Source organism: Ptychodera flava, chromosome 7 (genome assembly GCF_041260155.1).
Source record: "Ptychodera flava strain L36383 chromosome 7, AS_Pfla_20210202, whole genome shotgun sequence".
In the NCBI taxonomy this organism is placed as follows: domain Eukaryota; kingdom Metazoa; phylum Hemichordata; class Enteropneusta; family Ptychoderidae; genus Ptychodera; species Ptychodera flava.
This window is the reverse complement of record NC_091934.1, coordinates 10129116-10155341: the sequence shown is the minus strand read 5'-3', so window position 1 is coordinate 10155341 and position 26226 is coordinate 10129116. Positions and strand designations below refer to the sequence as shown.

The window sequence follows — 26226 nt, the reverse complement described above, 5'->3', positions numbered from 1 at the left end:
GCCTTTTACATTAAAGATGTTAATGATTAGTTAACATATATAATTGAAAAAATTAAATTAAAATTAAAAGCATTCATGCATTCTATCTGTCTGTCTGTCTGTCTTTCTGTGTCTCTGTCTCTCCCGCCCCTACTCTCTCTCTCTCTCTCTCTCTCTCTCTCTCTCTCTCTCTCTCTCTCTCTCTCTCTCTCTCTCTCTCTCTCTCTCTCTCTCTCTCTCTCTGTCTCTGTCTCCCAGGTGTTCCTCGCAAATCGGGTCATCTATTTTCTTGTAACTGATCTCACTAAGTCTCTTGACGACAATTTGCCTGTCGGTGATGGTAAATACTGGACAGTAAAGCGTAAGTACCCAAGGTGGCAACGATTGACACCAATTTTTGACGGTCAATCTGGAGCTCTTTATTTCTGTATTTTTCCTTGGTTTGCGGTTGTCACACGTCAAAGAGTGAATATAAAGTGCGCGTATCCCATAACCCATCGCATCACTTCGCATCAAAATCGAAACCGCATCGCATCATCATATATCGCATTGCCAAACGGCCCCATTAGCATCGCATCACACATCTTAAAGGCGCACATTAGCAACGTGGTAGTGACGTTGGTTGTTGGCAAACACTGGGCGGGATGGTTAAACACTTGCTTAGTCGTTGGCTTATCAGAGAAATACAAACTATCTGTTACACCAGGGCCTACCGATTATCACCTTCGCCTGAATATTAGGGAAGTGTCCAGGGTTCATACAATTCGAGCCTACCTTATAACTAGGGTTTGTGGAGTAGCCGAAGGGCTGTTGGTCTGGCCGACAGACCTACCTCTCGACTGTGATGTCTTCGCTAGGTGACTGGATGCCGTACGTTGTGAGTTCGAATCCGATCGAAAATTTACTGAATTCAAATCACAGTCGTTTGTAGTTGGATAGACGTGACAGCGATGGCTGCTGTGCATGCAATAGAAATATAGGGAGTTGGGAAAAAGAATGGCCGCGCACATATCGCCGAGTTCGGACATGAATTTCCATCATACAATTCACTCAATAAAACAGCTATGATGCTTGACTTTAAACACATCTCTGAATTTCTGCCAACTTTTTTGCGTCTGAGGTATGCATATTATGTTGTGATTTCCAACGGGACCGGTTTTCAACCCCGGCTTTCAACATGGAACGGCGGGTAATTTGAATGTTGAAGGCGCTGTGATGGAAGCCAGTCGTCGAAATGGACATATCCGAGCTTCGGATGGGAGATACAAAACGAAGGTCTTGACTTAGTTCAGGGGAGACTTTCTTCGAGCACTGTATTGAGTTCAAATCTAGCTAAGTGTCGCGTGCTCGGTACAACTACAGGCGCGCTTACTAGAAATAAACAATAAGGGGAAAGTCTGGCAAATAAATTATAGTCTCTAAGAATGGCAGCAGACTGTGATCGTAAGCAATCGTAAGTTAGAACCTTCTACTGTTTGTAGCTTTATGGCTTTTTAGTAGGCAATGTTGTAGATAATAGCCGGTCACCGATAAAGAACACCGGATTACACGTAGCTTGCAACCGGTACCGGCTATAAGACGCATTGAAAAAATAACAAGAAGGAATGCAAACAAAAATATAAATTTGAGAAACAAATCTTCACCAATTCGTATTTTCAGTGTAAGTTTAGGTATTTCGAAACAAATCACAGAAAAGGGTGAAGAAGTTTTGAGAAAACTGATCTAAAACGTTACGATCCCCAGTAAGAGCTTGGTATGTAATGGCATGACCCGAAGTATATTGACCGCGGACATCCGGGAGCTTGAGGTTTTCACGTCATTTTTGCGTCACACTGTCGTGAGAACAAAATATTGAAGTGTGGATTTTCAGCCTTTACACCAGTATTCAAAGTTTCAACATTATGTCAATGATAAACACTAAGTTCTGTCCTTTGTCACATAATTTCTGCATTGTTCATGGTCCTGTACAGTCAAATCCCAATTCACCTCACTCGCGTGCGTGAGGTGAAAGTGACGTCACTCCACGGTCAAGAATAGTAAGCACAGGTTGCATATCCGGTTACCCAGATAACCTCTGAAAACATCGACAACCGTTCGTAATATGCAAATGACATGTGACTGAGACGCAGTGGAAAAGTTGTCCGCAGTTCCATAGATGACCCTGCATATTTGAATATCATATACGCTGCTTTTCACGATATATAAGCCAAAAAACTCTAACAATAGGAAAGAACAAGTAATCTGCAGTAAATGGTCAATCAGGTATTTTGAAATACATTGGTAATGAGTCCCGCAGGACAGCTGTGCAGGGCCGCGGCCGTCGTCGATGAGTGTGGATGATCAATCAAACAACGCAATGTTGACGTAGCCATGTGACAGTGGTAACGATGTGATGTGATCAACGCTGAAATTTCAAGTCCACTCAGCTCAACTGAATTTAATCAACTGATATAAACAATGACCAAACTTGTCACAATGCCAAAGGTAATTCCTCAAAATGTGAGAGAAAAGATTCAGTTTCGATGTCTGAAGGAAGAAATGAAATTTTGATTGCCTTCCAAACGGCGTGTGTGAAGACTCTCAATGTTCATAACTTTTACAGGTCCACATACAAAACGTTTTTTTAGGACCACCAATCACTCCAAAGAGAAAATGCCGTTTCTTGCGTGTTCATTACATGTGTGTACGTTGTATGTGGTTGTGTATGCGTATGTTTAGGTACATAACGGTGATTTTATTATTATTATTATTTCTCTTTAAATCGGACATCAATTGTCCATAAGAAACACTATTACAGTAATGAAAGAATAAACTAAAAGACATGCGGAATAAAGCACCGGTGAGGGTGCTGACAGCCAACCTTATCTCACTAGAAAAGAGAATCAATCCAAAACTTGCGTAATTCAGATGAGAAATTCAAGCACTGATTCACTTGCTGAATAATTACATTATCAAATATAGATATTCGTACCATAAAGCCATACATTTGTTTTCTGTTATATTACACACGGATATGTGGCATACCACTTATTAAGAAAACAAGCTCATGCACCCACTAAATCTCAAGACACATAATTTTAATGATGTTGTTCTTGTTTATTGTACTTAGTTCTTCCGAAAGTATAGAAATACTTTATGGAAAATTGTTTGGAGGAACGGGAACTTAATTATTGGGTGTGAAATTTAGCAAATTTTACGATTTAAGGTCAATGGCCGATATAAAGTGTATATTAACTTATCCCATTAAGCTGTATATCAATGAAAAGGCCATGGTCTGTGCTTTCTAAAAATGTAACGTTTATAGTATTTTATTGTTTCTGTTTCCGTCGAGCAGTATATATGTGACCCTACCGCATTGTTGAAATCCAAGATGGCGGCCAGATGGCGGCCAAGATGGCGCCAAATGAACCCCATTGGACAATATTTGATTTTGGGAACATCAAAATTCATTAAATATAGACCCTAAGGATTACAAAAATGTAGGTTAAAAATATAGCAATGGGGTGCATGGGAACCCTACCTTCCGACTAGACTAGTTGTACGGCGGTATTTGTGCGGGGCCGTATGGCCGGGGTTCGTGAGACCCATATCAGGGTCGGGTCAATTTATCTGATACCTTTCTGCGGTCATAGAAGTATAATTATTACTTGATTTGTTGCTAACTGTAAGCGTGACATCATAATTTCATAAGCGCAAGCACAGACAAATAGAGGACAGACTAGCAACGCGGTATGTCTTTTGTTTCATGGTCTGTGGCGCAAGCTAAAGCCGAAACACCTCGCATTTTAATGTGAGCTTGACGTCGCTTATTAACATATAATACCCTAATTCGAACCTAAACAAACTTCAAAACAGACACGACAAAATTGCAAGAATCTAAAGAAGAGGTCAATCGTTAATACATTTAACGCTCAATAGATATTTAAAGTTTGAAAATCATGCAGTTAAGCATTAACCTTAAGTTAAGCATTATGCAGTTAAGCATTAACCTTCAGTTTGCACTGAATAAGATATTATGCAATATTGCTCACGTTGCGTATTGCCTTGTAACAAGTTCTCAACATCATGGACCGTTTAATGAAACAGCGGAAATTGGGAAGAAGTCATGGAACGGTCAATATACTGTCTCTATATCACCGACTATCAGTCTCAGAGTTGCTCTCTACCGTAATGGCGTTGGCGGGCGTTTATTCTCTGCCTTCATTGCAAAGACACGCGAGAGAGTAGAGCGACAATCTATTTACTGTCTGTCTCGAGATTAATGTAATATTCTCAAAATCTGGAGTACCGATTGTCTTTCTGAAACAGCTGTGCAATTTTTTTGCTAATCGCAACCATGGAGTTCAAAGTTCGTGGTAGGGGAGGCGTCATGATTTACGGGCGGGAGGGGTCGGAAGAATTTCATTGGAAGCTTTGACATTTTGAGTACCCCCCCCCCGCCAACCATGATGACTTTGAGTAAACCGCCTCTCTAACACAGAAATTTTGACTGTCCCCACTTAGAATAGTTAAATATCAATACATGTATTTGTAAACTTTATAAAAATATAGCAATAGTAATGACCTTTCGAATCATGGTGTACCATGCCAAAGTTTCCGATCATCGGTTATCTCATGACAGTTGAAAAAGGTGAAAACAACGAAATGAAATTCAAAGTCACAACAAAATATTTATAAAAACTCACGCTATAACCAGTATCCAACCATATAGTATTGTTTAATTTGGTTGGGTATCATGACAGGATTTTCATTAGAATATCTGACTTAAAGTACGATGGGGGAGGCGGAGAACACGCGAGAGGCTGAGGGGGGAGTGTCAGGGGGTGTCCCCTACCTTGCCTGGAAAAGGTTGAGAAATTGATGTGTGCAAAGGTTCTGTCTGAGAGGTATTTTCAATTTCTAATTTTACTGACTAAAACTGTTCGAACGCCCAAAAGGGAAGAGCAAGAGAGGGGCGTCCCCCCTCGCATCGAACATTTTGAGAAATTGATGTGTGTGATGGTGTAATCTGAGAGGTGTTTCAATTTATATTGCATTCGGTAAAACTGTTTCGAAATGACATTGATCGATGGTATATTATTACAGTTTTTGCGTGATCAACACTTTTTGAACGCATCTAGACGTTCAGAAATTTAACACTACGTGTTCAACCAACGTTCAATTTTTGAACAGACGTGTGCAGATTTTGAACGCTACGTGTTCATCAGACACTATATTGAACACCATGGTGTTTCATATCTGAACAAACGTTGCACATGAATTGTGTTCAAAAAATTGATCGGATTTACGCGTTCAAAGGGCGGTAACAATTTTTAAACGCATGGACGCCGTTCAACGATAAGTGTGTTAAAGGCTAGAACACATGATGCGCGCTTGTTGAACACCTTTAATTTGGGGCGTTCAGGGGGTGTTCAAGCCTGCAGAAATAACATTACAGACCACTGATATTCAGTAAAGTTATTTTATTCTAAAAATAAACAACATATTTCTAGAGTATAATACAACAATTTACTGTAAAATGGGCAAATAAAGATTGCCACTTAATGTAAATTTTGTCAGAGGAAAATATCAACGGTGTTAACACCCACGTATCAAAATATATAAGCAATAAAAATCCACATACACACTGTAGATCGTTTCAAAAAATATGAACAAATAATGACAAAAAAAGTTTTACTTAAATATTGTGGATTACGTTTTATGTTCATACTTGTTTAAAACGTAAAAGAAATCATCTGAAAAAGCTAAAAATTTGGCTTACTTATTGTCTTGAAAACATGTATATGTATGAAATGCATACTCCATTTTGTAAGATGCTTCCTTAAAGACATTTCCCCTAGTAAATTTGAAGAAAAAAGTTATTCAAGGCTTCTCTAGTGCACATGGTATATAGTTTTCTACACTAAATTAAACAAAATATGTCAAGTTGTCAAAGTGTAACAGTAAGGCACAACATGCAAAAAGTGGGGAAAGTGGGTCTTTGGCAGGGTAAAACCTATTTCCTTGTCAACAAAGTCATTCATAAACAAAAAGGTTTGTTGTTTGTAATACCTTTAAGTAAACCCTGAAATAAATCGATGACATTTCAAATCTCTACTTCTCAGGAATTTAAAACATATTTCGTAAAGACCTTTCAAATTCTGATGTACCCTGCTATTAATTTTTATACAAATTTTACCAAAAATGGTTATTAAAATACAAAAATGTAGATTTCATCATAACTTGAATATATCACATTTTGATAATCCCTAATCTCTTAAAAATGTCTGAAATGTCTTTAATGTCTTTAAAATAATTGCTAATTCTGGATAATTTGAACAATCTAGAAAAGGCTATCAGAAGAGATCATATGAATTTGCATATTTCACTATAATTTGAACACGAATATATTACATCACTTTCATTATAATTTGAACATGAATATATCATATCACTGATTATGGTAATCCCTTGGGACCTGTAATCCAAATATTACAGGATTCGTACTGGCTGTTTTGGAGAAAAAACCTTGGCATGTACAAATTTGAGGACAATGCTACACATCCACCTATTTAGCTGACAGCAAAGCTAAAAACCATTTGCTAAGAACAAGAGACGTGTTGAGCTATAATACAAAATAATCTTAGGTTTGGTAGCAGGCTATTATCAACTAAATGTTATAGGGGCATAACCTTTCAAAGCGTGAAGTCTCCTTCATTAGATGCAGGGGGAATGAAAAATTGAAGCAGAAAGTGACAGAAAATTCAGAATAAAAATTTCAGAAAATTCAGTTATTCAGAGTGGACATTTTTCGTCTGAATATTCTGTCGCTTTCAGCTGTAATGTTCCATTTCACCCTTGCATTTGATAACGGAGACTACACGTCAGACTCTGTGAAAGCTTATTCTTCGGCAACATTTAGTTGATCATAGCAAGCATGCTACCAAAGCTTAGATTAATTCAGAACAAAAATACAGAAGCTTATCAAAATTCAGTTACTGACCACTGGAAGTTTAAATATACATTAGAGATGAACTGAGGTTCTCAAACATGTTTCCAGACAGCTACCTATACACTCATCTTCTTCATTATCTATACCACCAGCTTCTGTAACAACTCTTCGATTTTCAGTTAAATCCAACTTTTTACATCCTTAAAATAATGGAACAATTGGTAATATGGTGAGATGAGACTTTACATGAAAGACAAGGGGCTGATAAGGTTAAGGAAAAGGGGAGACGTTCATATATACAGTGCCTTTTCAATACTGCCGCAAAACATTTGCTTCTTCTTTTCATCAACTTATTAAAATAAAAAAAATAAAAAAACTCTCATATGCTGAAACAATACATTGTATACTCCACGATGTTTGATTCATGTTTTACATAAGATTGTGTCCAGCAAAAGACATGTGTTAGCTGTGATTACGCAGCGGTACTATGCAAGGCATATCGATCGCGCTCAGGTCGATGACCCTAGACCCGAGTGAGATCGATCGATAGGCCATTGCCAAAAGTATCTCTGCGTATTCACAGGTAGTTGTTGGTATACCAGCCGCTGAAAGAAAAAAGGTTTCTTCACGGAGTTAAGCTATTTCAAAGTACAATACGATTAATTTCAGAGGATAATAATACAGATGCTTCAAAATTTATTACCTCTCACTATTTTGAGAGAATACTTACCCTTCCTGGTCTTGAATCCGCACGATCACAACTTCAGGTTGCGCTTACAAGAAAAATGTCGAAACTTCCGTTTTGATGTATTACGGGATTGGAAAAGGCGCCAAACTTGAACACCAAGTGTTTAGAAATAGAACGCCTCTTGCACGCCGATGTTAAAATTAAAAACTTTCATAGTGATTTTCTGATTGTTTTTTAAATTTTCAAAATTTCAACTCTTAATAAACGTGTACAATTATTTGTATACTTCCCTTTTTAGAAAAAAACATGTTTTCTGCAATTGTAGACCAGAAATGTTTTTTACTTAGTGTGAGATTCGTTACACTAAAATCCGTGTACGTTTGCCGGCAGTACTAAATTTAATATAGCCATTATAAAGTAAAAAGACAAAAGATTGTCATTGTTTCACAGTATATAAACTTTTTGTGATGCTGAGTTTTTGAACACTTGAAGGAGGTGGTTTTTAACACATCGTGTCAGGTTAAGAACATCATTGTTAATAATATGAACACTAGTCTAGTGTTACCAATATGAACACTAACCGTTTACCTTTTAACACCGACATCTACATTTTGTACGCATAACGACGCGTCTAGCGTCCGCTATTTTTACAGTGCAATATTCAACAATAAAACGATGACAATACATTTTGTAAAAAAACAGTTCTCAGTTTACCAGAGATTGAAGACCAAATAATATGCAGTAATGGATAATCTTCGACCTTCTTGTGTCATTTGCAAAATCTTACATTTTCGAACACGATATTAGAGGACCAACAGTCAGAGTCTGTATATTTTAGTCTATCCATTAGTTTTTTGCAACCTCGCCAGCCATATAATTTCCCCAAGCTGCCAGCTTCTGAATGAAAAGCCAGAATTACAGTATGGTTAAATATAAAAATGGTTATTAAACTGAAATCAATTCAGATATATGTTTCTTTGATAATAAAGGATGAATTCATAACATTTCAGTTTTGTCCTAGATCCTATGACAATTTTGAGCAATTGAAGTATGCAATGTTGCAATCTTGTGCAATCTGAGAGGTGATTCTAATTTGCATTTTGATTTTTCTAAAACAGTTAGAACACCCCAAGGGGAGAGCACGAGAGAGATGCTCTCCCCGTCTCGCATCAAAAATTTTGACAAATTAATGTGTGCAATGGTGCAATTTGAGAGTTGTTTCAATTTATTTTGCACTAAAAATTGAGTCACCCCTTCTTTCTCTCCACATTTTGAGCAACCCCCTTGCTTTCAATTATTGAGTGACCCCATCAGAGTCCTAAGACCCCCAGGCCGTAAATAATGACGGCTCCCTAATGATGCCCCATAACGTGAAGATTATTGTTACCCATCCTTCTTTCACAGAATGCCTGTCTTCTTCCTTCAATGGGAGAAATAGCCTCAGATGCTCAAGGTTACTTCCCATTTTATGTTCTTTGTAGTTGCATCCGCTTTGCCTTCACTGCTTTGTTCGCCAGTTTGAATGACTTATCATTAAGAAAAACGCCATGCCGCTTTTCAAATAAATGTCTATCGATGGACGAGATTAAATCAGGCTTGCAGTCATTCCTGTCACCCTTCTTCATATCGAATGTAAAATATGGTCGAGTATTCATTCATAAGGTGGCTGATTGAAAGTAAGAGAGCTGTCGAGCGTCATAAAAAGAAGCCATATGAGATAAGTCGCCCCATCTTCTTTACATCTCTTCCGGTCTCTCTGACAGTACTGATCTTTCGCCTAAGACTTTATTAAAATGTTTACGGAATCCATGTCTGCCTGTGCGATAATGGATTTCTTAGTTCCTGTCATTGCAAAATCATCGTTGGTATTACCGAACAAGTCAGACTAACAATTTTTTGCAAGAATTCCCTGCAACCTCTGCATTATTTTAACAACTTCTTCCCAGGACTTTCAATCGATATCAGCAATACGCAAGCGATACTCTCCGAATCAAGCGCTTGCTTGTTTATGAGTTAAGAGTGTACAAACAGCAACACACCCAGTAACCAGATTGAAGGTCGCTCGCAAATGCACGTGGTTGCTCATATTTTGGCAAGGTAGGGCGCCTTTTGCCATCTGCATTGCACGGAAATAAGATGACAAACTGAATGAATAAGTCGCAAAAGATTATGTAAGCTCAAAATGTAATACACCTACGGAACATCAATGACACAAACCAATCGCACTTTACTTGATAGCTTCAAATGCAAGATATCTTCACAACAGAAAAGTTGTTTAATAAACCTTAAGAGCATCATGCTACTTAAAATGCTGCTTGCTTTCACTGTGACAGATAAAGAACTTTATATCTTCATAAGATGCTATTAATGCAAGATACGGGGCATAGTGTATTAATTTATGGAAAGTATATCAATGAACATTGTTTCCATGTTGAAATTTTATGCAAATGGTTTTGTAGCAATGTGGAATTTTGATGTGCCCCGAATCTTGCCTATTATAATGAGATGATCATGATGGACAAAGTTGATTTTGTAGGTACATTTCTGGTCCGGTGAGACTTGACGCTTGACCTTGAACTCATTTTGACGGTTCAATTGCACAGATAACATGCTATATTCACTTTGTTTTTAAATATCCTTTGCATTATTTCCGTTTGCCTTACTTATTAATAACAGTGATGTAAACATGACAATTCATATTGATGGCGGACATACTGATTTGTTAATAAATTTTACTTTATTTTCAAACAAGAAAGAAGGAAAGAAATATGTGACATAGAATAGAAATCTGGCAATATATAACAGTAAATTCACCAGTACACCAGTACAAAATCGTTTGGTATACTATGGCGAAAGTTCTTTGTATCTTTTGTTTAGAATTTCTTAGTTTTTGGATGAATTCAATTCACACACATGCAAGCCAAGGATCTCAAAGTCATCTCACGCAATCAGATGGAAGTTTTACAGTAGTTGCACCACCCGTCATCATTTTAGGAACAAAGAAAGACCTCTTAAAACAGGTAATATTGCTAAAAAGTGACATTGATGTTTGTTATTTTGATTTTATCGCGATGACGTTAAGTATAAAAATGACAAGTTTTGTAGCATAAGTTACATGTCATTCAGAAGAATAGTTTTACCTCCTAAAAATGACATAATGGGATATACCAAAAATAGGATATTGGTAAGGACTATACTTTTCTCCATTTTGTGAGTGGTATGACATGATGGAAGTGCGTGGATCTCCTTTTATCCAGTTGCATTTCGCTCACAGTCAAGATCTTATTAAATGAAAACATACTCCCGAGTTTCCCCTTTGCAGTCACCTCATCTCATTTCCTAGTGTAAGATTCACGTACGCAAATTTTATTAATGAGCATTGTTTTGGTAATGAAATTGTGTGCTAGTTATTCTTTGTCAACGTGGAATATAAGCGTACCTCGCATTGTACATTGTATAAGTCTTACAATTAATTTTATGGTAGTCTCCCGTGCTCTATTATAACTTAAAGTGATGTGCTCTATTGTTAGCTAAAGTGAGTAGTTTGGACTGTTTCTTTTGACGGGCGCATCGTACAAATAAAACACCTTTGCCTGAATTAGCGTACACAGAAGTTAGGCGAATATTTGTTCAACTTCAATATACGCATTTTATGTATCTAAAAACTTTGAAAACGTAGTGAGCTATGTAAGAATAGGAGACAATTTTGACTAAATACTACATCTCATTCAGCAGTGGACCAAAGGAGATACCTTCACTAGATGTCTGTGAAACTAATTTTATGTACTTTTTAGGAAATTTAAAGTTCGATAGTAAAGTAGTTAATATTAGGTCGAGTTCATTTAAAATTTTGCATTTAGACTATGAAGGCTTTGACATAGTAATTTAGTGTAAAACTATAATGAATTATGAATTAAAAAAACATGATGTATTATTCCAATAATAGACAGACACTGCTAAAGATGTTGCAGCTGTGGATGTCGACGATGAAGCCCAAAAACGACTTCTTCAGATAAGGGAATACTTGGCTAAGAATGCTACTAAGGCAGTAAATGCTCATCTTGTTGACATGATTGCAATTGACAACAAGTCCAGAAATGAAGATGGCACCATTGCAGATCCTGCGGTTGAAACCCTTCGACTGAAGATACAGCAGTTGGCAGAGGAGTACTTTTTTCTTGACTCAGTGCCAGCGAAGTGGATACATTTGGAACTTTCATTAAAAAAACTGCGAAAGGAGAAGATATCTCTGGATGAAGTGAAGGATTTAGGGAAGAGGATGAAAATGAAAGAAGCGGAAGTCATCGAAGCTCTTGATTTTTATCACAGTGTCGGGGGAAACTATATCACAAGGCAGTACCAGAGCTGAAAAACACAGTGATCTTGGATGTCGGTTGGTTGGTGAGTCTTTTCAAGATACTGATCAACCAATCAATTACGTACAAGGAGGAGCTAGATGTGCCCGTACAACACATTAGTCAGATTAAAGAGTTACATTATGAAGGCAGATTACACGATGATTTGGTAGATTATCTTCTGCTGCGTCACAACCGACATGAAGACAAGGAAATCCTTCTGAAAATGATGGAACTCTATGACATCATTTGTGAGATGCCCGTAAAGCATGGAGAAAAGGAGATGTTTTATCTACCGAGCCTGATGCAAATGGATGCAGAAGGCAAAAGTAGTGATATTTTCCCAGCAAGTAGTTCAGTGTGTTGTCAGCTGTACTTCCATTTCATCGGCAATTTTCTGCCCGAAGGCCTGTTTTACCGTCTACTAATTCGATGCATTAGACGTTGGTCTGACTGTACAGTAGTGTTGAGAAAGCACAAGGCTCGCCTATATTTCCCATACGATGATTTCCATTTAACCCTGTGTAAGGAAGGTGCTGATATCCAGTTAAAGATTCTGGTTTTTCCTGTCAGCGGTCGACATCCTTCTCCACCTCAGCCAAAGCACGTAAGAAATGTAAGGCAGCTAATCGAGGAAGACTTACGCCCTGTAATCACAACCTACACCCCTTCTCTGGTGTATAAACCCTGCTTAAAGTGCAACTGTCCGAACCACAGATTAGGAGAGTTACTACCAGTTCAGAAGATACAGATGATAGATGTGCTTCCGTCTCAGAGGACAGAACGGAAGGTATTTGCCCGAGAAGTGCAATGCCATTGACAGATCAGAAACTGAATATGTGGTATCGGACAGGTGAGTGTTTAAACCACAGGCCGTCCACTGTTGGGGGAGGGACTGTGTTTGAACCTTAAACTTATTACTTTGAAAGTTACATTGCAAGAAATTATCAATTCTACTACTATGACGCTGATACTTGCTTGACTAGCATAGGTGTGTGGAGCAGTGTGGATGGAAAAGACTTCGCTTATTTCCAAAGTATTCTACACGAAGTATAACTGCAAAACAGTTATACAATTTTATATTGGAATAGGTAGAGCATCAAATTTTGCACAGTGGTTATAGGTATCAAAAAGCCATTACATATTATTTTCTGATAGAAATAAGTTGCATAATGGATGCTAAGTCCTGCAAATGACAATTTCAGGTATCAGATATTCTCTAAGCAACTGTGCTACATTAGTATGGTGATACATATGTTAATCGTGACACGATATGTTGATATAGAAATCACGGGCGATACGCTGACCATAGACATTTATTAACGGGCAAGGGCGAGAGCTAAGACAAAATTAAGACTTAAGACTTGCCAAGCCCTTTAATTTTCGCTTTCGTCTCGCCCGAGCCCATACATAAACGTTAATGGCCAGTGCAGAGTCTGTTATATCTATTATATTATCAACGAACCCCAAAACCGTCAAAAATTATATACGAAAACTTCCTACGCGAACGGCGGGGGTCCAAGAACTTGTCAGTGAGTAGTGTGCGAGCTGTAAAGTTTTTGCAAATCTGGAGATTTTTTCAATAAAAAAGCTGTCTAAACCTTGCCCACAAGTGTTCCGTTTATTTTGTTATTAATGATGATCTTTGCACAAATTACAATTTACGTTTAGCTGAAAAGTACGATGTTTGCGATATTATACATATTATCTAGCACATAAACAAACCATTATTGCGTAATTTGGTCGGTCACAGGGTCACCTCGACCAATAAAAATGCGGTGGACAGGGCATGGTAATATAATATCGATTAACACTAACCCATACCCATTTCGCTCCATCCTCGTGACGTTTAAAGTAAAACATCAACGATGATATGATTGTAGACGTCGAGATATGTAAGATAAACGTCGTCAGCTTTGAAGTTTTCCCGAACTACATTTGCAATTGTAAACAAAATAAACAAACGATATAGCTGCCGCTCTCCGCCAACGATTCTGTGTTGCCAACATAAAATTATGAACGGCTGTGAGGACCAAGGATATATCGTGTAGCTAAATACTGGAATAATACGTTGCATGAATCTTGCAATGTTATCCAGTGGTCATTTCGTTAACGTTCTTGTTACTTTTTTAAGACAAATTCTAACAAATGTCCACCTTTCGCACGGCACGGTAAATCTCCGAATAGGTAGCGTGCGCATGACGTAACAGCGATGTCGCGCGATACAGCTGTTGATATGGCAACTCTCAGTGTAAACACAATGGCTGGCTCTCTCCATTACGTAAGACGATGAACGCGATTGCAATCAGGAATGATTCAAAGCAGAGGAAAGTTTTTGATCGGTTATGTTTGTGAAAACATGACACATCTAAAAATATTTTTGAATCCCGGTTTTTCCCCCTGTGTTCATTGAGATACGGAGAATTTGCCGCGCGTCATGCTAACTTCTTCATATAGTTAATGAATGAAATCTTTTTACAAAAATACTTTACACGTAACGCGGAACACAGATATACTTGTTATACTTACCAAAATAGGGTAATAATGTGTTGATTGATTGATTGATTATTTGATTGATTGATTGATTGATTGATTGATTGATGATTGATTGATTGATTGATTGATTGACTGACTGACTGACTGGCCTATGCATTAATCTCATCAACCTATTCGATTTCAGAAAGCACGCACAATGTGACAGGCCTAAAAGAGGCATCACGTAAAGCTTTCGAACCTGTGGCCATTCTCTGACGTTTGTCATTTATTTTAACAATACATGAAGAAGTCTTATAGAAGAATAGTGTGTCCTTCCTCTACTTCTCTACATACATATGGCTACTATTTCATTACCGTAAATTTGCGTTATTTTCTTATCGGAAAAATGCGGTGTGGTACACAGATTAAAATTTTGCCCTAACTGCGCGTAACTAATCGCCCGACATCAGCGACGGCACATTGTCCTCTGCTGTGAAGCAAAGGTTTTGCATATTTCCTCTCCGATATCTTTATTACATATCCTGAACTCACAATATAATTCTTACTAACCAGTCTATGCATTAATGACATCAACTGCACTCGATTTCAGAGGTCAAGCACAACGTCACAGGACACCAAGAGGCCCCTGATCAAGCCTTTGAAGGTGAGGACATTCTCTGACTTTTGTCATTTACATTTCATAACACATTACGGTCATAAACACTATCAATGTTTTCTTCTGCCTTTCATTTTTATCGCTACTATTTCCGCATTGTCTAGCAAAGCAACAAGGAAACGATTGAATATGATATTGATTTATTAATTGTTGTGAAACACAAATACAATTGTTGATTAAGTGTTTGACTCGAATGGATAAATAGCGTTTATCCCTTTTATAGAAAACCTTCATGAAATGCATTTGAAATGTTTGTGCCATCCATTTCATGCAAGAATGTGTGTTCAAAACTTGCATTTCTTTGGCTTCAATGATTCTGTCAGCTTCGTAAGATAACATTTCTTCGGAGAAAGTTGCGACTTTCTTAATTCCTGCGTAATTTTGTAATCTTCTTTTAGTATGGTATTCCATTAGTTCAGTTTACTACCTGATCTTCAGCGTTAAAGTGTCAGGCTGTCAGACCATCTATGCAAACGTTCTTCTCTCCCTAAAGCAATGCCATTTTCAAATGCTATTCACTGATAAGTAATGTTTTGCATGTTTTTTGTGGAATCTTTTACCATTAAAGGCGTTTACATTTTCTCTAGTCATCAATCTCATCGTTCCGTTTGAGGCAAATACAAACTTATTATATCGAATTCATTCATCATGAGCTCACCCTGTTTTGATATGCAAGATAATCCCACGGACTACAGTTAATGTTTTGTAAGTTATACTTGAAATCTTAGAGGATACAGATTGTGAGGAAATGTATTTTTTGTATTAATTTATGTTTGTAGTTGTTTCAGACTTAAACTCATTCATGATTTTTTGCAGAACAAACGAAAACAACGAGAATACAATTTACACCAGCCGACAAGGTATGTGCCTGTGTCTACATAAATGCATATCAATAATTCATAAGTTTACACACTTATTCCAAATGTCTAAAGTATTGATCTTGAAAAAGTTATATTGCGAAAGATAAGAGATTTCGTCTTTGCGAAATTATTCAGGCTTCTTCACATGGCATTTAAAAATATCACATGAAATAAACATGCAATGGAAATGAATTTTTGTTTCGCCTATGTTTGAATGGTCTTGAGAGTGATCCCCATGTTTAGGTAACGTTCATATACAACCGTATACATCACTCGCCGCTCATATCTTAAAGTAGCCCCAGCTAAAGATTCCTTCTGAAAAAAAAATAAAAAAAGTCAAATGGTGATCAATGTACGATTAAAGACAGATTTGCTTGCACTTAGAAATTTGAAGTCGCACAGCGCGTGCATGTCGCAGCCAAAAGTTTATCTAATATTGTTCCAAAGGTATAATCAGTCTTCAATCGCTGGTTACTTCACTTCTTGGCTCATTAAAAATCTTAATCAGTAGTTGTGCCAAACCAAAATTTTCTGATTGATGAAAAAATCAAGTATCCCTCAAAAAATCGACATGCCTACCAACTCAAAGTCGTTTATATATTATGCTTACCTTCATTTTACTTGAAGATTTTCAGTTAACATTTCTCTTTCCAAAAGTCTTAATTCTCCACAAAACTTAGTCTCACATTTGAAAACATAGTTTTAAACATGTGATTTGATGACATCATACTTTAAACACGATCGAAACGTATTTGGAATAATTGGATTTTCATATTTTTTCAAATTTCGCAAACGTGTTAGGTGCCATATAGTTGAATATTGCAATGTTGCAAAATACTTATAAAAACAAGTGTGTAATATAAAAAGAAAAGCAGATCAGATTGCATTTGTAAATTAAATCGACATTACTTCACTATCCAATTATCCCAAATTAGTTCCAATTGTGTTTTTACGTGTGTGATCCCAAAATTGCCTTTGGAATAAAACAATGTTAATGTTTTCACGTGTCTTAACGATATCGAAGTTGCATTCGTAAAGCAACGACATGTGATTGTTTCGGCATGCTCCTCGTCAATTGCAAATTAATTCGCTGTTCAAGCACTCAAGTCGGTAACCTTTTCAATATGTTAAGGCAGCGAGCATGAATCAGGATATTCTTATCTAAGAATGCCAGTCACTTTAGCATCGCGTATTCACATCTGAACATGCATATCTTTGTCTGAATATGTCTATTTATCGACTTAGAATCCTAGATGCTTTCAACTGCCATCTGGATTTATACTTCAAGTGCCAGCTGGATATCCTGAGTTCGAAGACATCCAAACGCATGTCCGTTGCAGGGAAACCGCCAATGGACCTTCTCTTGAGGACTATGAGTTCTACCAATCCGATGTTATTGAATTCACACGTGAATACAGCGTGTCGGGGGAACCAGTACGCCTGATGAGGAAATGTCTGAAACTAGGGCCATATGACAGAGTGCTTCAAATCCTGAGAAGCAACGACGGTGAAGCTTGGCATGAGATGGAAACGACTGTGGTAAGATTCCCCCATTACATTCAAACACTATTAGTACGAGCTGATGCGAAATCAATTTTTTTAAATGCAGTATCACATAATGTTGCGTATCAATAAAACTGAGAACAAGAAGGGGAAATCAGAGTTCACGTAGCTATTCGGCAACAGTATTTTATTATCAATAAAACTGAAAACCATGAGCGGAAATCAGAGTTCATGTTACTATTCGGCAACAGTTTCCTGAATCAAAACTTCTTTCTTTAAATGCCCCTCAATACTCTTAACTATGTTTAAACCTTAGTATTAAAGGCCACTATATATTTTGCAGTATGACCAAATGGCTACATAAAAGAAAACCTATGATATGTGCATATTTATGAAGAGGTAGACAATCATCGTTAATGACTAAAACAAGTTTTAACAATACGTTAAAGTTTCGTTATTCATCCCAGAACAAAATATCAAAACACAAAAAGGATAGGCATAATACGCCTGGCGATTGTTGACGCGAAAAATCACCATTGACTTGCCATGGTCAGTTGTGTTCAACGCCATAATTATGCAAAGTGCCCTGACAAAACATCTTTCCTAGAGACGTGATGCCTTCCAAAGGCATAGATGTACACTTTGTGTCATATTACCGTGTGCACACGTCAGAATTGCTGATATCGCGTGCTCCACTTTCATGCAAAAGTTCCTTATTCAGCAGCTTTACTTTGTTGTTAACGATTAGTTTGAATGTGAGGATTCGAATAGTCTTATGCCACTGTGTGCCAAGCCTTATCTCAGATAACAAATAAATCAAGCATCTTGTAAGACCAGAATACATATTGTAGAAACTTACAAAACTTGGGCGTTTAAGACTGCTAAATAGAGAGATACAATGGCCGGAAAGGAAAATATTCGCTTGATCCATTTCAATCGATATCACACTATTAATGATCATAAAATATCAAATAACCAAGTCAATAAACTTTACATTGAATTTTATATTTACATTAGATAGATATACTTTGCAGTTAACACGCATGATGTCTGCTTACCGTTCTAAAGAACATTATTAGAAGCATCTGATATAAAAAGATAGAACATGTTTTTATACCATTTTCCCCTGCTATTTTTCCACCATTTGTTAGCCTTATAAATATGAAAAAAAATCTTATCACCACTTACCTCAATAACGTCATAAGAGTAGTCAGGGCTTCCACAAATAACAATACAATGAGATTCCTTGATTTTTCCCTTTTACTTTCTTACATAGGAAGATGGGCATGTTGTTGCTCTAGTGACCAACTTATCGATGTTCGTTGCCATTTCAAAACCCTACAAGGATACATTCCTTGTTGATGAATGGGCAAAGGTCCTGACATCTTGTACAAATCCAGGTGTTTCAATAGAAGTGCCAATGAATGCTTTGGAAGAGAAAACTACTATTGAAATGGAGGTAAATCGAACATAAGGTATTTTATATGAATACTGCTGAGCTGTGTTTTGACTACAAATAATAGTATCAATTAGCTCTACGGGTAACCACATCCATGAAATTTTTATAGGAAGGTGTTTGCATTATCATAATGAAATCTCATATCAATATTTCAACAATACAATTTTATGCATGGTTTTCAGCAACTAAATATCATATATATATATATATATATATATATATATATATATATATATATATATATATATATATATATATAGTATATATATATATATATATATATATATATATATGTATATATATATATATCTGCAAAAGCAGATGTTAAATTTTTGAGTTAAGAGTAAGCTTGAGTTATTACACATTTTGGAAGTGATCTTGATATAGAACGTCTCACTTTGCCTTCCAGGTACATGACATTGATTCTCGCCTCCTGAACGATATCTACGTAAGCAATAACTTACATAATGTTGCATCAGTGTCCCCATTAGTGTATGTAAACAGACACATGAAGGGAGAAAAATTGCATTTTAAACAACATGCTACACTGTCAATCCCTCTGCCAACTGAAATGCCAGGCAAGTTACTAGATTTTAGAAAACTGCGCATAGTAAAAGATGAACTTTGCACTGGAGACTGGCGAGATGTCACTGGAGAGGGGCAGCATGAAATTATCGATGGTGCAGTTAGAGTTACTACCGACAGTTTAAGTGGGTGAGCATAATTTATGATGTACTGTCTTCATATATCACTCGTATGCTTACCTGCTTACCTACACGAAGATCATTATGAAAACAAACTGGTACTTGCTGTAAAATTTTACAATAATCTCTTTTGCTCTCTAAAGTGAGTTTTTTTTGGGGCTCTAACACTGGTGCAGAAACAAGTTTTTATCTTGCAAAAATTGTGAAGTCACAAGAAATAAGAAAATAGACAATTTCATCGGTCAAAAATGAGTTCTGTATCGACTAAAATTTGGTAATCAATGAAATTGCATACTACACATGAAAGGGGTAGGGACAAAGTGAATACTAGAAAATTTTACAGTCGGTACAAAAATTGCAGAAGATAAACCAAAATTAAAACAGAGGGAGATTTAGAGGACGGATGTTTTACATATTTAAGTACGATAAGCCAACATATATGTCTTCATTGTGATCGGTATGCTGTGAAACGTGCATATGAATTGCGCAAGGGAGGGGGCACAATATGATGTCGGAATTCAGGTTAACAGGTTTTCCTTGATAACTTGAATTGATCCTCCTTACCTGCCACTGAGCGTGTCAGCATGTATTAGTATAAACTTATTGTGTGGCGTTACTTTCAGATATCTCGTGGTTTGCGGGATATTAAGCGCAGTGACTGCAGTTGTTGCTGTCAAAATAGGAAACGCAGTTACAAACTACTTAAAGTCTGGGCGCCACTCCGTAAATGTACTACTTCTCCAATATAAGTTCGACGATTGTTTACTACTGTGTGACTTGATAGAAAATGCGCCAAGGAATATCGACGACCTCACTTCTGAGCCAGAATATCAAGATTACATCTCGCTCAGAAAGCCATCATGTTCGTCTACTATTTCTGTCATGAATGGGGACGTAGTTGGTAATAAGTTAAGTCAATCAACAAAAAAGAACTTCGAGATGGTGTCGGCCATGAATGAACATACTTACCGACCAAATGATTCCAACTACTGGTCCACCACACTATCGCGTAATTCTAACGCCGCCAAGTTGTGTGATGACTTATTAGGGAATATGAGTTTCTACAAGGGTGAAGGTTCCAAACTGCTAGCAGAGCTGCCGTTTCTTTCACGAGGCAAGGTTAGTATATTATCACTTCTTAAAATTAAATAATAAACGCTACGGTACGGCTATTAAACATATAAGCATACAAGGATCTTATAAATGTAGTCTCCTGTTTACTCTTTGTGATACAATCATGGAGTAGAAACAGTAGATCATACCTAAGTATATCATTTCTCTACAGTCTGCAGTATTTGTAGTCCACGATGTATTCGGTGTGCGGATAGTAATACAACTGTGACTTTATGACGAAGAGACGAAACAACTTCACTTTAAAAATCACTGGTAACGAACTTTAGACGTCCATGCAACTAAATAAATAAAGAAATAAAGCTGTACGTTAATTAAAACAATTATTTCCCCTCAGAAATCCACCAGAGAAGCCACAACGGAAATATATGGTATGTATGTAATTTCAAAATACTTCTGCTTTATATATACGGCCTCGCATATGTTGTCTGGAAGAACACTATGTAGGGTCACACGTAGTCTTGACGAAAACTATTTGGGATCAAACAAATCTGTTTTGGTCCGGTCATCCGCTCGGTGTCATCAACCATGCTTTCCTCAATTAATAAAAAAAACAGCCCAAAACTGCCATTGTACTGTGTCTCAGCGTTTATGTGTTCGGTTGTATTCATTTGTCAGAGGCATAGGAAGCGATTTCCCGGTCAACATATGAGCCCCCTTATTATCTAATGTCAGCCTCGTCTATCCATTGCGCCAAGGCTACTTGGCGATATTTTCACAGCGGTTACTGTAGTGCATGGTATCATTTTCTTCCAAAAAATATGATAAGCATACCTAGCAACATCCTCTGTTGCACTGGAATCTTTTTCGTCGATGAGCTGTTCAAGTTCTACGCTGTTGAATGGAAAATATAGCAGTTTTAGAGAGAAGCTCGTCACTCATCCCAGGCGCACATCATGTTCTAGTCACCAGCCATTATTTAGCGCTGCAGACGACACTGCGGTCACGTGACCGGACACTTTTTCAAATTTTGTCAAAACTATTTCCCTAGCGAATAGGTTTGCATAAAAACCCGTTGACGTTACTTTTGTCGATTCATTGGGGACTAGACGTAGCTGTTTTCTCGTCACTTGACGCCGACCAAGCATTCGTTGCAGCTTATACCAGAAGACCATCGGATACACAACCACCATGAGACCAGGCACAGCCCCAACTCGAGGACCGATGCCAGCTTGCGCAAACTAATTAGGAACATGGGGAACCCTTCTCGGCGAATTACACACGGCAGGTAACGTCCATATTGCCTTGAAGTTGGAGCTCATGTTAGGATACATCACGTTTCGTTTTCTTCATGTTGGTGCCACCTGTTTCGGCTTCTTAAAGATTATTGAGTTTTTATCATTTGACAAGCCAGGTCATTCTGGCTTTCTTCACTCTTTTTTCAGTCGCGTTTGCCAGTTTTTGTGAGCGTCGACGTCTGTTTATTCTTGCTCATCTTCTCTAGTGTAACCCCCTGCAGCATCTGTCAGGGATGTTCTGCATTTTAAACTTCCCATTTAAAGTTTGTCTTTTCCTTCTTGCTATCTACTCACCACCCGTTGCTTATTTTCCGCTCTTCTTTGCCTCTCTTGGCCTTATTCTTTGCTATTTTTCCCTATTTGGGTCATGCTGTTGGCGCATTAGGGCTTATATGTTACCAGGGTGTGGCAACCAGTGCGCATTACTCCTCTTTATTCTTCTTGATAAGCTTCCTTAATCTTGAGAGTTGGTTGTTGCGACAAGGATTTTAGTAATCCTCTCCGCCATCAGTCTTTTTCTCTATGTAACATTGCGTATCGGAAATGAGCATCATACCGTTCGCTAGATTTGGTATTTATTCTGACGTTTCTGTGTGTAGCCGCCTAAAGCAAAAAGACATCTCTCAAAAGAGGAGCTGTGAGAATGTAGAAAAGGTTTTATGCGTATGAAATTGGGGCCAGGCATTCGACCCGTTGAAGGGTTGTGCGAGGGTGCCCACAGGTGTCTTCACAAAGGTACGGCAGGTAGTCAACCCGTAGAGGGGTCGCTGCGACGAGTCCCTCGAGTGTAGGGTAGGGCCAGGAATTCAACCAGTTGAGGAGTTGCTGCTTGGGTGTCGAGTAATCCTCACAAGATGGGGAAAGGTAGATAACTGTTGTTGGGGTTGCTGCAAGGGTACCTAGGGGTATCATTCATTCATTCATTCAGTTCTGTTGTTTTGTTTTGTTCAAAATTGGGTTCGTGTTACAAATAGGGTTGAATGTTACAAATAGGGGTGATACACGTGCATACTGATGGTAATGTGAATGGGCCGAAAATTAATGAACTATAACAGAACGTTGAGATTATGACCTCCAACTCAGTCGTTTAAAGTAAATTTCCACCGTGAAATAACATCAAAATAATTGTCGCTATGTCGGGCTCGCCTGTAACAGATGCCCGGGTATGTTTGGAATGCCATTGCTGTCACATGTTGTCCCTTTCCCAAATCATATGTAAATTCATCACTTCACCATGTGTAATTACCACGTCAATATGAGCATTGAATACATTGAGTATATGTGGATTTGTTATGTTGTGGCGTGCATTTCCTATATCGTTATGTGCATCTATCACATTTTAATGTGCATTTACTATATCACTATGTGCGTATATATAACATTGTAGTGTGCATTTACAAAATCATCGTGCAGTGTATTTATCACGCTGGTGTGCATTTATTATATTATTATGTGCATTTATTATGTTGTGGTGTGCATTTATTATATGGTTATGTGCATTTATCACGTTCTTGTATGGATGCATGGTATCATCATGCACATTCATCATATTGTTGTGTGCATTGCATCATCATGTACATTTATCACATCATCGTGTGCAATTATCATGTCGTGATGTGCATTTACTGTGTCGTTATATACATTTGTCATGTTGTGGTGTGCAATTACTATATGTTGTGCTTTGCCTTCACGATATAAATATGCGCATTCACCCCATTGTAATGGCCATTGACTTATTCATTTTGAGAGAGCCTCATGGTTATGTATATTTTACAGTGCAGTCATTTTTGTTGTAAATGGATCATAAACAGAGCGGGCGCAATAAAGGGAAAGTAACTTCACTTAGCGTTCATATCTTGGTGGTTTGCGTTTTGTGCATGATGCATGATTTTGTATTTTGTAAGTGTCTCTTTCAAGGCCAACTATATTCATAAATTCCGCATCAACAATATGCTAAGCTTCCACAAAAATATTACAAACACTGTAATTCCAAACGTAAATTAAGTATATGAATATACAAGATGACAGGGATATGAATATACAAGATGACAGGGAAACAGAGAAAAATGATCACCACGTCAACAATGTCGCATGACAGGAGAAATTTATCATTTTTAACATCGATACAAACAGCAACCTCAGATTCATGTGAATTCCCCTGCAGAAACTCAAAATCGAATACATGTCATGTAAAAGACATGGCATTGACAAGACTATCAGGAAACGGTGAGATAACAAACAACCCGTTTAGTTTAACAGCAAGTCTATACACTAATGATTTAGGAAGCGATAGAAATAACTCCTCACCAAGTGATGCCACACGTAGTTAACAGACCATTACAAGATCAAACAACAGAGAAAAGAACAACCTTGTACCAGAAATGTACGATTCAAAATATGCCGACGACCACATACATCTATATTTCAACCTGGTAAACACAAAACGAACAATACCTTGAACACAGAGAACAAAATCTTAGCTCCCTACTCAAAAGGATAAATTTCAGTGGGACATCATGATCATACATACAAAGATTGATCTATTCCACAAAATCTATCGACTTAAGCTGAATTTTACGCTACTGATGATGAAAGTCTGGAAAACGTTCGAAACATAGCGTTATACAGTCTCTCCACTCTGGTGTAGAGATTATGTACTGACACGTAGATTACAGCTGTGTCTTGCTGTTGCTAATCAGTTTTACACACAAAATAGCGAAACATGAAATATACTGACAAAATACACAATAAACGCAAACAACCAAGGATTAAACGATGCATGGAGTTGCTTTCCCTTTATTCCATTTCGGTAGATGTTTCAATAAGAGAATACTTCGCTCGACTCACAATGAGAAACCGTGCGGGCGGAAACTTCATATGTAATCAGCTGAAAAATCACATCATAATGATGAAAAAGCTCAACATTAAATCGAATACATGATACACTCGACCATTTGGGAGAGGGACGACACTACTAATAGACCAAGCAATTAATTGAATGCACTCAACGATTGGGGTGCCAGGACTGTATGATATCAAAGATGCAACGTATGATTCACTAAACGCTTATTGTAATAGAGGTGGGATGCGTGTATATAGTAATGGATGGACCAAACGATTTTGTATATAAGTAACTCAGTTAGGGGGTGGCGGAACGTTAGGGCACCGTAAAAGATGACAGATACAGACAAAGCACATGATGATATAAATACACACACCGTAAATAACAAATGCAAATAATGTGGTAGCTTGATTTGATAAATGCACATAATGATAATCAGGGTGACAATCAGAATGAAAATCAGGATTTGGTAAATCAATATTTTGTTACGGTAAATGAATAATGCTGATTTCATAAATGCACATAATGATAGGACAAATACACTTTCGATGCTTACTGAGTTGTACATCAATGAGTCAAATGCAAGTGTGGTAGAATAGATGCACATAATGTATTGATAGATGAATACAATGATATAGTCTATTGTCTAACATGATTTGCTGAATGCACACTCTCATTAGACAAATGCACACTGTAAATTGATAAATGCCTATGATGATGCTGTATATGCAAATCACCATTCAATTAATGCGCACATCGATATGATAAACGTCATTCATAGTCACGGAATTGAGCGTAGTGAAATGAAACTCTACAATGTGGTTACTGAAATGGTATATATAGCAGCAACAGCGTTCCATGTCATGTGACCATGGACTCCATGTGACCACGGTTCAAAGTGGCGGTCGGAAGTTAGAAACAAGCCCGGATTCTCATGTATTACAGTATTTGCCATTTTATGATGCTAGACTTCTTTTGGTTTGGAACAAAAAACAAGAAAAGACAGATATATTTTCTAAAACCGGACATTTTGGCATGATTTCATTATCAAACGTGTGAACTTTGACCGATATCCAGATCAGAACTGCATCGGTTGCCGATGCAATATATGGCTCCACTCTTGCACACCATGGATATCGTCAGTACCTGAACAACCGGCCACAACAGTAAAGCAAAGGTATAAGCTTGAGAAATGATATTATAGGGTAGAGTAGATTACATTCGTAACTTATAGCCAGAATATACAAGATTTGCACTGTGTGAATTGTGAGCAAAGTGTCTTGCAACATTGAATTGCATTATGTTTTCAGAATGTTAGTTTGAACTGTTTTCATAGATATATATATATATATATATATATATATATATATATATATATATATATA

General features: G+C 37.4%; 1 protein-coding gene and 1 long non-coding RNA gene across 2 annotated transcripts; both read left to right on the top strand.

Annotated features, from left to right (window-relative positions):
* Positions 1–275: 275 nt before the first annotated feature.
* On the top strand, positions 276–12800 carry LOC139136116 (uncharacterized). The gene is made up of 3 exons (XM_070703889.1): positions 276–340; positions 10476–10618; positions 11545–12800. Exons 2-3 carry the CDS (start codon positions 10493–10495, stop codon positions 11965–11967), a joined length of 549 nt encoding a protein of 182 aa, XP_070559990.1. The 5' UTR covers positions 276–340; positions 10476–10492; the 3' UTR covers positions 11968–12800.
* A 6046-nt stretch (positions 12801–18846) lies between these two features.
* LOC139136115 (uncharacterized) lies at positions 18847–20743 on the top strand. The gene is made up of 3 exons (XR_011553107.1): positions 18847–18926; positions 19336–19640; positions 20254–20743. It is a non-coding gene; the product is annotated as an uncharacterized lncRNA (long non-coding RNA).
* Positions 20744–26226: the final 5483 nt, after the last annotated feature.

What these genes read in the sequence shown, in the direction of transcription:
- LOC139136116 (XM_070703889.1), top strand. Translation starts at nt 10,493, where the DNA reads ATGAATTCAATTCACACACATGCAAGCCAAGGATCTCAAAGTCATCTC. An exon ending in AGAAAGACCTCTTAAAACAG is followed by an intron (nt 10,619 to 11,544) that starts GTAATATTGCTA and finishes TTCCAATAATAG; the next exon opens with ACAGACACTGCTAAAGATGT.